This window comes from Chiloscyllium plagiosum, unplaced genomic scaffold (assembly GCF_004010195.1).
Source record: "Chiloscyllium plagiosum isolate BGI_BamShark_2017 unplaced genomic scaffold, ASM401019v2 scaf_121, whole genome shotgun sequence".
In the NCBI taxonomy this organism is placed as follows: domain Eukaryota; kingdom Metazoa; phylum Chordata; class Chondrichthyes; order Orectolobiformes; family Hemiscylliidae; genus Chiloscyllium; species Chiloscyllium plagiosum.
The window spans coordinates 41,890-55,587 of record NW_025215135.1 but is presented as its reverse complement, the minus strand read 5'-3'; the positions used below and the strand labels follow the sequence as shown (position 1 = coordinate 55,587).

Here is a 13,698-nt window from a genome sequence, read left to right as displayed (position 1 = left end):
TTATTGCATTTTACCAACCTGGGGTAAAATAACCTATTTATACGTACTTTCTACTTCCTGTTGGACAGCTAATCCTCAAACCGGACGACCTGTTCCAATAGGGTCTTTAATTTCTGACAATAACCTTTGTGGTATCTTCTCAGATGCCTGCAGGTAATCTAGGTACGGTGTATCACCGGTTCCCTCTTATCCACAGTACATTGTTTTCACAAAGTTCCAAAAAGTTGAAAGGGTGTCTGAGAGTGTGTGGATGGGAGGTGGAGTGAGAGTAAGCCGGTTAAAACTGCCAGAGAGAGACACATTGACTTGGACCCCACTTACTGCCCCCTGAGGAAAAGGACAGGAAATGACGTCAGTGGAAATGACATCGCTGTCGAGGATGATGTCACTAACCCAAACACACACAAATAGAAAGCAGGAATCGTTAGCAGAGCTTGACCCAGAGGCTCACTGAGGATGTTACCTAGTCGGGTGGCGAAACGTCTGGAAAGGAACCTTCCAGCTCAACCTACATCCAGAGAGAGAAAAGAGAAGGGGGAGGGGAGGTAAAGAGAGAATGGGGGCGGGAAACAGAGGGGCAAAAGTGTTTGCGCATGGGGGCAGTGGGTCCTGCAGGAGAGGTAGGGGGGGTGGAGTGGAAACTGCAGGATGCTGGGAGTTTGACCTTTCGTTTCTGACAGAGGCTGTCATGTCTTTGCCACAGGGGCGCAAGGCAGTGGCAGCCTGATCCCGAATGGCTGAAGCAGTACGAGGGTGCAGTGATGTACCCGACAGAAATTACTGCCAAGTGGAAACCACCCCCCTGGAACGGTAAGTGAGGAGTGGGGAGGGGACACTGCGTGCCCCATGGCTCCTCCAGACAGGAGAGAGGCTGACCCTCATAGGGATGTACAGCACGGAAACAGACCCTTCGGCCCAACCCGTCCATGCCGACCAGATATCCCAACCCAATCTAGTCCCACCTGCCAGCACCCGGCCCATATCCCTCCAAACCCTTCCTATTCATACACCCATCCGCTTTACTCTGTATCCAACCTTGTGCTGTCCCTGTCCTGGGAGTGTTTGATGGGGGGACAGTGTAGAGGGAGCTTTACTCTGTATCTAACCCCGTGCTGTCCCTGTCCTGGGAGTGTTTGATGGGGGACAGTGTAGAGAGAGCTTTACTCTGTATCTAACCCCGTGCTGTCCCTGTCCTGGGAGTGTTTGATGGGGGACAGTGTAGAGAGAGCTTTACTCTGTATCTAACCCCGTGCTGGGATTTGTTCTCTCTGTTCCAGCTCAGTTAGAGCAGACGAAACAATCGAAATGGCTCTCCGTGCTGCAGATCTGTTTGGGTGGATCCGTTCTGATCATCCTCATCGCTCTCCTGGCTGTCTCCAAGTATTGTCCCTGGCTGAATCCCGGGAGGTCAACCGTGCACACCTCCCACGCCACCCAACACCCGACAAGCAAGACGTAACTCCCTGCCCTGAACCAGCTCTCTGTCCCTGAGACGCTCCCGCTGTTTCCACTTTGTTCGTGTCTCCGGACGTTCCCTCTGTCCCCTCTTTGCCCATCGTTGGGGTCTCAGGGCGTCGGCGTCTGCCCTTGACCCATCGGTCTTGATGGACCACCAATGCAGAAACCGTTCCCCCTGCATTGCCTGTCGCCCGGCCCATTCCTCACCCTCCTCCCCACCCTCCATTCCAGTCCCTCAAACTGCAGGGGCTGCACGTTTTGTTCAGAAACAGTTGTTTGGCGCTCCATTCAACCCCCCTCTGCCAGGCCGTGAGGGGGCACGCCAGGGTATTAAGTCACAAAGACTAGTGGAGTGCCCGAGATGGTGAAACGATACAGCGGGATACGGATCGGTCACAGATCCGGGCGGAGAAAATGGCAGGTGGAGCTTAATCCGGGTGAGTGTGAGGTGCTGCAGGTTGGAGGGATCAACCGTTTAAGGAAAAGTGTCCTGTTAATGAACAGCGTTGATGTGTACAGGGGGATCGTGGGGTTCAAGTCCATCGCTCTGTGCAAAAGTGGCCCTCACAAGCAGATAGGGCAGTAAAGGAGGCCTATGGCACGCTTATCTTTATTGGTCGGGGAACTGACTACAAGAGTCTAGATGTCATGTCGCAGCGTTATCAGACTTTGGTTAGGCCGCACTTACAGAGTATTGTGTTTGATTCTGGTCGCCGTATTCCAGGGAGGGTGTGGAGGTTCTGGAGAGGGTGCAGAAGAGCTTTGCCAGGACGCTGCCCAGAGTAGAGGGCATGAACTGTAAGGAATGGCTCAAAAAAAAAAACAAACTCTGGTTGTTTTCTCTGGAGCTGCAGCAGCTGAGGGGAGACTTGGTCTAGAAAGTTACGAGAGGCATCGATAGAGTTGACGGTCAGAGTCTGTTTCTTAGAATTGTAATGTCCACTCGGGCGCCTGCGTGTCGAATGAGAGAGAGGCAACATTCGAAGGCGACGTGAGGGGCAATACTAAGTGTGGAACGTGCTGCCGGGGTGGAGCCAGATACGATAGGGGCGTTGAAGAGACTTTTAGATAAGCGCAAGAATGTGCTAGGGATAGGAGGGATATGGGGCAGGCAGAAGGGATTAGCTGATTTTGGCGTCATGTTCAGCACGCATCGTGGGCCGAAGGGCCTGCTCCTGCACTGTACAGTTCCGCATTCGACGTTCACAATCTCTGACGAGCGCCCTCTGTCTCCCCCCCCAGACAAGGATCCCCCCCGAGACCGGAAGGTGACCAACTTTGTCATCAACTTCGGCCCCCAGCACCCGGCAGCCCACGGGGTCCTGAAAGACCCCTCTTTCCCCCCCCCTCCCCCTTTATAATCTCTTCCGACCTCTTCCGTCAGGCAGAAGAAACGTAAGCTGAAACGTGTGGGCCAACAGATTCAAGGACAGCTTCTTCCCCGCGGTTTTTAAACTTCTGAACGGCCCTCTCCGATTTCAAATGTTACTCCTTGTGCACCATTTCTGCAGCCCTGATGCACTTTGTATGACTTGATCTACCTGTGCTGCACACAAAACAGAACCCGGTTGCTGTACCCAGCTACACGTGACGATAATAATCAAATCATATTTTAAAAAAAAAATCCCCAGGCCAACATTTCGGTCTCAGGGTTGCTGCAGTGCTCCAGTGAAGCTGCGGCTAGCAGCCTCTCCTCTGATACATGTGCACCTTCAGGGCTCGATATTGAGTTTGATCGTTTTAAGAGCATGAATACCTATTGCTGTCTGTTAGCACGCCCTCAGTCTCTGGCTACTGTCAACCTACTCGTAGTCCCCATTGTCATAGAGGTGTACAGCAGGGAAACCGACCCTGTGGTCCGACTCGTCCAGATATCCCAACCCAATCTCGTCCCACCTGCCAGCAGCCGGCCCATATCCCTCTAAACCCTTCCTATCCATATGCCCATCCAGATGCCTTTTAATATTTTCACGTTGTCTCGTGGGATGTAAGCGTCACTGACTGGCCAGGATTTATTGCCTGTCCCCACTTTCTCCTTGAGAATGTGGCAGCGAGCTGCCTTCTTGAATCACTGCTGCCCATTCTCGCAGCAAGGTGGCTCAGTGGTCAGCACCGCAGCCTCGCAGCACCAGGCACCCGGGTTCGATTCTGGCCTCGGGGCGTCTGTCTGCGTGGGACCTTCTACGTTCTCCCCAGTGTCTGCATGGGGTTTTCCTCGGGTGCTCCGGTTTCCTCCTAGAATCCAAAGATGTGTAGGTTAGGGTGGATTGGCCATGCTAAATTACCCATAGTGTTCAGGGATGTGTAGGTTAGGGTGAATTGGCCATGCTAAATTACCCATAGTGTTCAGGGATGTGTAGGTTAGGGTGGATTGGCCATGCTAAATTACCCATAATGCTCAGAGATGTGTAGGTTAGTGTGGTTTGGCCATGCTAAATTACCCACAGTTTTCAGGGATGTGTAGGTTAGGGTGGATTGGCCATGCTAAATTACCCCATAGTGTTCAGGGATGTGTAGGTTAGGGTGGATTGGCCATGCTAAATTACCCCATCGTGTTCAGAGATGTGTAGGTTAGATGGGTCAGCCATGGTAGATGTGGGGTTACAGGGATAGAGGGTATGCTTTGGGAGGGTCGATGCAGACTTGATGTGCCAAATGCCCTCAGTCTGCACTGTTGGGATTCTCTGTGCTGTAGGTCGACCCACTGTGTCGTTAGGGAGTGAGATATGGGATTTTGACCCAGCGATACTGAACTGGACTAAAAATACCAAGTCCTGGCGGTGAGTGGATCGGAGGAGAATTTGTAGGTTGGGGCAATTCCCTTGCTTGTGGGTTTGGAAAGTGCTTTCAAAGGAGTGTTGGTAAGTTTCTGCAGTGCAGTGGTCACAGTGAGATGGTGAAGAGAGCAAATGGGGAACTACTTTGACTGGAACTTCTCCAGTGTTACAGAGTCATACAGAGCGGAAACAGACCCCTCCGTCCAATCATTCCATGCCAACCATGTTCCCGACCTTAACTTGTCCCACCTGCCTGGCCCAAATCTCTCCAAATGTTTCTTGCTCATGGATCTATCATTATGAAGGTGTAAGGGGTACTTAACTTTTAAGATAGTTAAAGGACTTAGCAAGCACACAGAGCGCTGGGGAGTTTACAGTGTACCATTTGGTCCAGCAGCTAGCAGTACCTGGGTTATTATGGGACAAAAACAAATTCAAATTTGGCCAACCAGTTTAAATTATGCCCCAAGATACTAAACTCCAATCAAGTTTGAATTTGGTATTTTGACAATACCGAAACCAATGAAACGATCCAATGCTTTGGAGTGTAAGACCGGGAAAAATGGAACGGTTGGAGGAGAACTGCCAAGCCACTGACATATGCCGGCTGTCTGCAGAATAGCTCTCTTAAAGGTACCTTTATCTATCAATGACTTGTGAAACAGAAATCCCTGAGAAGAAAAAAAGATACAGAGAGAAGTCTTGATGACTGGCTGGTTGTGAATTTTGAAGTTTGGTAAATCTTAATCAGGGGTATTATCGGACCAGTGTTCTAGAAAGGAAAGTAAAAGATAGTTTAGAGAAAGGAGTTGTCAGTTAATTATTCTCAGTTTGACTTTTTTATTTAAAAAAAACGTTGTTAATTTTTACTTTAAATTGTGACCTTTGGCCTCTCGAATGTTAACAGGTTACGGACCGGGTTAAATCATTTGTTTGCAGATTTAAATTAGCCGGGGGTGGGGGGGGGCGGTGTTTACCCTGTGTCATAAGATTATCTAAATGTCTTTTAAAACATTATAACTGTACCCGCATCCACCACTTCCTCTGGCAGTTCATTCCGCGCACAAACCACCCTCTGAGTAAAACTAATTGTGGGCGGCGCGGTTGCATAGTGGTTAGCACTGCTGCCTCACAGCGCCTGAGACCCGGGTTCAGTTCCCGCCTCAGAGCGACTGACTGTGTGGAGTTTGCACGTTCTCCCCGTGTCTGCGTGGGTTTCCTCCGGGTGCTCCGGTTTCCTCCCACTGTCCAAAGATGTGCAGGTCAGGTGAAATGGCCATGGGAAATTGCCCGTAGTGTTAGGTAAGGGGTAAATGTAGGGATATGGGTGGGTTGCGCTTCGGCGGGTCGGTGTGGACTTGTTGGGCTGAAGGGCCTGTTTCCACACTGTAATGTAATCTAATCTAATCTAAAGGCGCACCTCATGTCCTTTTTTAAAATCTCTCTCCTCCCTCCTTACAAATATGCCACAGCTGAGGGAAAAGACACCTGACATTCAACTCATCCATATCCCTCATGATTTGATAAACCTCTAGAAAGTCATCCCTCAACCTCCTACGCTCCAGTGAAAAGAATCCCAGCCTCTCTTTATAACTCAAACCCCTCCCCATTCCTGGCAGCATCCTGGTAAATCTCTTCCAGTTTAATATCCTTCCTGTAACAGGGCGACACAGTACACCAGAAGAGGTATCATTGACATCCTGTACAACCTCAACATGACGTTCCCATCTCCTACACTCAAAAGTTCTGAGAATTGTGTGTTAAACCCCTTAACCACCCTGACTACACATAGTGCAAACTTCAAAGAATGATATACCTGAACCCCTCGGTCTCTCCGTTCTACAACACTTCCCAGGGCCTTATGTTCCATTGTCTTAAGTCTTGTCGTTGTTGGTTTTAAATGTAATATTTTTTTGTTGGAGCTGCACTCATCCAGGTAAGTGGGGAATATTCCATCACTTTCCTGACTTGTGCCTTGTAGATGGATCGGCTTTGCAGAGTAAGGAACTGAGTTACTTCCTACTGGATTCCTCGCCTCTGACCTGCTCTTGTAGCCATGGTAGTTTTAGTCCAGTTGACGTACCGGTCAATAGTAACCACCAGGGCGTTGAGAGTGAGAAAATGTAGCCATTGAACGTGGTTCGACTCACTCATGATGGAGACCGTAAGACACGGGAGCAGAAAATTAGGCTGTTCAGCCCAACAGTTTAATGATGGCTGATAAATTTCTCAACCCCATTCTCCCCGTAACCCATGATCCCCTCAATACTCAAAAGCTTTCCATCTCCATCGTAAATATACTCAGTGACCTGGCCTCCACAGCCTTCTGTGGCAGAGAGTTCCATGGATTCCCCACCCTCTCCTTATCTCCATTCTAAAAGCTCTTCCCTTTACTCTCAGGCTGTGCCCGCGGGTCCTAGTCTCTCCTACCAATGGAAACATCTTTCCAACGTCCACTCTGTCCAGGCCATTCAGTATTCTGGATTACGGAGGTGGTCATTTGCCATGCACCTGCATTGGTGTGAGCATTGCTTCATTATCAAATAACCTTGACATTCTCTTGCCTGTCTTCCTCGCTCCACTCTCTTTCGCCTCCGACCAGGCCCTTCCCTACTTTGATCGTCTGGATTACGTCTCCATGATGTGCAACGAGCAGTGCTATTCCCTGGCTGTGGAGAAGCTGCTGAACATCCGGCCGCCAATCCGTGCCCAATGGATCCGAGGTAAGGCACTTCCTTACCCCACCCCTCCCCGTGGCAACGCACTGACCAACCGGCACCGACTTGCCTAGTTTGAATCCGGTCGGTTAACCGAGTTTGACACTCAACAGTTCCGTCCCCTGCCGTAGCGGGGGAGGGGGGGGCTGGTGGCTTAACGGCGATATCACTGAATTAGTAACACGGCGATAAACCTGCTGCGAATTAAACCAAACACCCAGAAAACTGTTGCAGTACGAGTGACGGAGAGCTACCCAAATTCCATCATTTAAAGAAGAAATTAACAATTTTATTCCTTAACTCCAAAAGAGAACATTAAGCAACAAGTATTTACAACTCTGAGCCTTCGTCGTCTTAAAGATTTGTTATCTCCCTCCCGCTCTATAACGATCCGAAAAAGCCCCTATTAAATTTGCAGCAAATCCATTGACAAAACCAGACAGCGGCAGTCGATCCTCCTCGGTTTGTAGATTTCCCTGGGTCGTCTTCTGCTGCCCAGATGTTTCATATGAGAAAGGTACCTTTCAGCGAGACGGTTTTGGGGCAGTCTGTCTGAGAGTGGCAAGTGGTGCTCTTTCTCTGCCGAACTGTCCAAAATGCCTGCTTGTTGTATACCCCAAAGCATGGGCTCGATGTTGTCAAAACAGCAAAATTAAAGTTCGATTGGGTTTCAGTATCTTGGGGCGTACTTTAAACTGGTTAAAAATTGAATTGCTGGGAAAACAAGGCATCTAGGTTACAGCCAAGCTTGCGTCTTCCAATTGTCCTGGAGGCTTTGTGCCTGCTCGGTGGTTGCCAGTTTTCTCTCTCTCTCTTAAAGGTACAGTGCGCACCTTCAACTTCATAACAAGTGGCCCTGTCTAGTCCTGTGGGGATGCAGGTTCAAATCCCATCAACGCGACTGACGGGCATTTCAATTCATGAAATGCGGATTTGAAACCTGGGCTCAGTAGCCAGGAGAATCTTAATCTGGAGATAGCTTTCAGAAGGTACCAGGAGAATATCAACTTCAGTGTTGGAGCCAACATCTTGAAGCAGTAATTACTGCTCAATAAGCTGTTGCGTTGTTTTGGATCTCTGAAAAAGGTGATCGAAACAACGGTACTTTAAGTGGTGGAGGCTGGTACAATTACAAAGTTTAAAAGGCGTCTGGATGGGTAGATGAATAGGAAGGGTTCGGAGGGGTATGGGGCAAGAGCTGGCAAACGGCAATTCATTACCAGGTCGGCGCTGGTGAGTTGGACCCAAGGCTCCGTTTCTGTGCCATACGCCTCTCCGATTACGCAAAGTAAGCGTGGGTTTGTGGAATGGAAATTGCGTCTGGCAAACCTATTCGAGTTCTTTGAGAGCGTTAGCTCGTAGAGTCGACGAGGGAGACGCGGCGGCCATTGTGGATTTGGCTTTTCAAAGCGGTTTGTGACAGGTCACTGTACAAAATCCAAGCACGTGGGATTGATGATGGCGTACTGGCGTAGATCGAGAGCTAAGAGCGAGCAAAGACTGCAGAAGCTGGAGGTCACGGTCGAAAAGTGTGGCGCTGGGCAAAGCACAGCCAGGTCAGGGAGAGCGTCCGAGAAGCAGGAGAATCGACGTTTCGGGCAAAAGCCCCTTCATCAGGAACGTGAAGGGCTCTTCCTTGAAGTGTCGATTCTCCTGCTCCCCGGATGCTGCCTGATCCGTTGTGCTTCCCCAGCGCCACACAAGATTGAGAGCGAGTTACCAGAGGAGAAGCATTTGGGGTAGTTGTCATTTTCAGAATGAGCGATGGTGAAGAGTGGGAAACCGTGAGCTGCTTTTTCCAGGTTTTCCACAGTATATGTCAATGATCCATAGAAGGAATACAGTGCAACCTTTTGAGGTTTGCAGGCACACAATTGAGTGAGTGTAGTGAGCGTGGACGTCCCCCTCGTCACTCCGGGAGCTGGGCGTCCCCCTCGTCACTCCGGGAGCTGGGCGTCCCCCCCCGTCTCTCCGGGAGCTGGGCGTCCCCCCCGTCACTCCGGGAGCTGGGCGTCCCCCCCGTCACTCCGGGAGCTGGACGTCCCCCCCCGTCACTCCGGGAGCACCTCAGGTTGACTCTCCTGCTCCCTCGGATGCTGCCTGACCGGCTTTGCTTTTCTAGCGTCGCACTCTCGACTCTGAGTCTCCAGCATCTCCCATCCTCACTTTCCCCTAAAAGATGCGCGGCGTCCCACCAGTCACTGGAAGCAGTTGTAGCGAGCAGTCGAGAGGTCAAATAGTAAGGTAGCCTTCATTGCAACAGGTCGCAAGTCCAGGAGCAAGGAAGCCTTCCTGCCGCCATGGTGAGACTACACCTGGAGTATCACGTGCGCTTTTGGTCTCCTTACTGAAGAAAAGATATACTTCCCATTAATGGAGTGCAGTGAGGTTCAGCAGACCGATTCCTGGAATAGTGGCTTTGCTATGTCAGGGGAGATTGGCTCGACTGAGTCTGGGTTATAGGAATGAGAGGGGACTGTTGAAAGATTCTGACAGGGCTAGTCAAACTGGATGCTTTCCCCGTCGGCTGGATTTTCCCCAGAGTGCACCTGGAGTAATGAAGGGTATATCCAATTCCCAGGGTGCACCTGGAGTAATGAAGGGTATATCCAACTCCCAGGGTGCACCTGGAGTAATGAGAGGTATATCCAACTCCCAGGGTGCACCTGGAGTAATGAAGGGTATATCCAACTCCCAGAGTGCACCTGGAGTAATGAGAGGTATATCCAGCTCCCAGGGTGCACCTGGAGTAATGAAGGGTATATCCAACTCCCAGAGTGCACCTGGAGCAGTCATTCCTGACAAGGGGCTAATGGCCGTCTGCCAAAGCAGGGAGCCACGTTCTCGAGATACGGAGTGAGCTGAGGAGAATCGTCCTCCGAGAGGCCGGTGAACCAGTCCCTTGCACAGAAGAAAGAGAGATTTCTAGAGGCTAAAGGTTTCGGGGAGCACAGAGGTAGATAAAGGATCAGCTGTGATTGGTGGGTTGAGTCAGTTGAGCTGAATGGCTGCTTTTTCCTACATTTCGCCACACTTCAGACCGTATTGCTTTGGGGAGGGCATGGATCGAGTAGGTGGAGAGACCAGGCGCTCTGCTTCATTCGGCCAGTGTTCAGGATTCTCCCTTCCTCTCTGTGATCCCCTCTCGTTTGTGTTCTCTCCTGTCTCCAGTCCTTTTCGGTGAGCTCACCCGAGTTTTAAATCACATCATGGCCGTCACCACCCACGCGCTGGATATTGGTGCCATGACCCCCTTCTTCTGGATGTTCGAGGAGCGGGAGAAGGTGAGTGTCACGGGCCAGGTGTATAGGGAAATGGTTACCTTTTCCTGGAGCTGTCGGGCAGAGAGTAGGGACGGCACGGTGGCGCAGTGGTTAGCACAGCTGTCTCACAACGCCAGGGACCTGGGTTCGATTCCAGCCTCTGGCATCTGTATGGGAGTTTGCACATTCTCCCTGTGTCTGTGTGGGTTTCCTCTGGGTGCTCCAGTTTCCTCCCACAGTCCAAAGATGTGGAGATTAGGGTGGATTGGCCATGCTAAGTTACCCAGAGTGCCCAGGGATGTGCAGGTTAGGGTGGATTGGCCATGCTAAGTTACCCAGAGTGCTCAGGGATGTGTAGGTTAGGGTGGATTGGCCATGTAAATTACCCCATAGTGCTCAGGAATGTGTAGGTTAGGGTGGATTGGCCATGCTAAGTTACCCAGAGTGCTCAGGGATGTGCAGGTTAGGGTGGATTGGCCATGTAAATTACCCCATAGTGCTCAGGAATGTGTAGGTTAGGGTGGATTGGCCATGCTAAATTACCCCATAGTGTTCAGGGATGTGCAGGTTAGGGTGGATTGGCCATACTAAGTTACCCAGAGTGCCCAGGGACGTGCAGGTTAGGTGCATTAGTCAGGGGTAAATATACGGTAGGGGACTGGGTCTGGGTGGGTTACTCTTCGGAGGGTCGGAGTGGACTTGTTGGGCCGAAGGGCCTGTTTCCACGCTGTCGGGATTCTATGATTCAGACTGCTGCGACAACACAGGGGAATCAGCTTAACAGAACTTAAATTGTCACAGTTATGGGGAGTCTGGATTCACTTCAGATTTTGTAGAAACGCTCAGAGTGTGTTACAAATTAACTGGAAAGAGTGAACAGATAACGGAATCCCACTGTTCCATATGAGTTCGCAAATGTGCAAAGTCCCAATTTCTCCTCTTTTGTCTTGGGAACAGGAGACGCAGAGTGATTGATTAACTGACTACAAAATCGAGTTACTAGTTAAAGGCCCCAACTTGTAGCGACCGGTGAAGGGAAACGAAAGCCAACAGCTTGCAGGGGAAATAGACGGGCTCCCTTTGGAATTCCAGTGTTTTACGAGGGAGAGTGAGAGATGCCGTCTGCCCCTTGCAGCAGACCGAAGGCTCCTACCAGTATCGATTGCCCCTACAAGCTGTTCAGCTCCCCAGCAGCCAATCAGGCGGCAGTTGTCGGGCTGAGTGCCTTTGTCTTCCACCGCAGGTCACAACCCCATGAGCCAATCAGATACCTGTTGCTGGCCGGATCTCAATGAGCTCAGCCCTCAGTGCCAGGCCATCTGTAAACGACCCCCAGTGGTTAGCACTGTTGCCTCGCGGCGCCAGGGATCCGGGATCGATTCTAGCCTCGGGGCGACTGACTGTGTGGAGTCTGCACATTCTCCCCGTGTCTGCGTGGGTTTCCTCCGGGTGCTCCGGTTTCCTCCCACAGTCCAAAGATGTGCAAGTTAGGGTGGATTGGCCATGCTAAATTACCCCATAGTTTTAAGAGATGTGTAGGTTAGGGTGGATTGGCCATGCTAAATTACCCCATAGTGTTCAGGGATGTGCAGGTTAGGGTGGATTGGCCATGCTAAATTACCCCATAGTTTCAGGGATGTGCAGGTTAGGGTGGATTGGCCATGCTAAATTACCCCATAGTGCTCAGGGATGTGTAGGTTAGGGTGGATTGGCCATGCTAAATTACCCCATAGTGCTCAGGGATGTGTAGGTTAGGGTGGATTGGCCACGCTAAATTACCTGTAGTGTTCAGGGATGTGTAGGTTAGGGGAAATGTTGGGTAATGGGTTTGGATCGGTTACTCTTCGGAGGGTCGGTCTGGGCTTGTTGGGCCAAATGGCCTCTTTCGATGCGTGAGTGTTAACCGAATGTTGCACCTTTATTTAATAAGCGTTGTTGTTTTTTGGCGATAAACCGATAGGCCTGACGGCGTTATTGTTTAAAACCTGATGCGCGTAAGGCATTTATTTACTGATGTTGCTAACCGCACATAAGAAAGCATTCTCACCACACATCAAGTGCATTCTGCAGTCTAGGTCATAAACCATGTTGCTTAATTAAAGAGCACTTAGCGACTTAACAATAAATCGCATTGGCCCACGAAGTCTTGAACTGAGCGAGCTCGCCAGCCGATGGCTGCGCAGCTTATTCAGTGTTCTTGACCGTCCCAGCCACGCGCGATTGAACTAACCCGGTGAAAGGATTGACAAGCTAACCGGCCAACGAGCTTCTCCCTTCCTGTTTTGTCTCCCCGGCAGATGTTTGAGTTTTACGAGAGAGTTTCCGGAGCTCGGATGCACGCTGCCTATGTCAGACCCGGTGGGGTTCACCAGGTAAACGTCACTGCTCGGGGTGGCGGCGGGGTTGGAGGTCTGGCCTTGTTTGGCAGGAAGTGGACGGCGCTTAATGTTTTCTGCCCCCCCCACCCCCCCCGCCCAAATTCTCCTTGAACTGAGCAACTGGCTCGGCCATTTTGGACAGTAATTATACAGTCGACCGCATCGCTGTGGGGCGGGACTCTCGGGGGTCGGGGGGGTGGTGGGGGAAGGGAATCTGCGTCCCGAAGCTAAAATAATCTAGGTGGTTGAGACGGAGTTCAGCATGCTTGCCTTCAGTGCTCAGTATTTTGAGTGCAGGAGTTGCGGACGTCACATTCTGGGGTTGTACAGGACATTGGTGAGGTCTCGTCTGGAGCACTGTGTAACAGGGTGACCAGAACTGGACAGCAAGGGTATTATTAAACTGGAGAGGGTTCAGAAGGGATTTACCAGGAAGATGCTGGGGATGGAGGGGTTTGAGATACGGGGAGAGGCTGGGAATTTTTTTCACTGGAGCGTAGGAGATGGACGAGTGACCTTAACAGAGGTTTATAAAATCGGTAGGAGTACAGATAAGGTGATTGGCTCGTGTCTTTTCCCTAGGTTGGGACTTTCAAGTCTGGGTAGGTGTATTGTTAAATTGAGAGGGGCAACATCTTTTTTAAAAAAAATACATAGGCTATTTTTTTTGCAAGAGTGCTTCATAAAGTGGTATCCGAAGCAGGAGCTCTCTCTGTTTATCTGTCCCTCCTGTTCCCAGGACCTACCTCTGGGTTTAATGGACGACATCTACGAGTTCATCAAGAATTTCTCCATCCGTATCGATGAGGTTGAGGAGGTGAGTGTCACTGAAGGCGTCCCCAGAGCGGGGAGGCTGTGGGAGTCACTCGGGTTCAGGCACTGGGATGTGGCTGGTTTGAACGGAAACTGTTCCAAATGTCAGCGACACACTAACGGGGAGCTGGGATTTGCAAGGGGGAGTGGCTCGGAGGGTCTCTCCCTCCCCCTCCCCCTCCCCCTCTCCCTCTCTCCCTCTCCCTCTCCCTCTCTCCCACTCCCACTCCCTCTCCCTCTCCCTCTCCCTCTCTCCCACTTTCCCTCTCCCACTTTCCCTCTCCCCTCCCTC

The 13,698-nt window shown here is 50.9% G+C and overlaps 1 protein-coding gene across 1 annotated transcript in view; it reads left to right on the top strand.

Moving 5' to 3' along the window:
- Positions 1 to 680: 680 nt before the first annotated feature.
- The window catches only part of ndufs2 (NADH:ubiquinone oxidoreductase core subunit S2), a gene marked incomplete at its 5' end in the record, with an annotated part of 33,410 nt that continues 20,392 nt past the window's right edge, over positions 681 to 13,698 (top strand). The window contains 6 exons of the mRNA XM_043686722.1: positions 681 to 810; positions 2,701 to 2,777; positions 6,649 to 6,958; positions 10,124 to 10,236; positions 12,513 to 12,587; positions 13,333 to 13,566. Coding sequence (XP_043542657.1) covers positions 681 to 810; positions 2,701 to 2,777; positions 6,649 to 6,958; positions 10,124 to 10,236; positions 12,513 to 12,587; positions 13,333 to 13,566 — 939 coding nt within the window. The remainder of the gene's footprint in view (positions 811 to 2,700; positions 2,778 to 6,648; positions 6,959 to 10,123; positions 10,237 to 12,512; positions 12,588 to 13,332; positions 13,567 to 13,698) is intronic.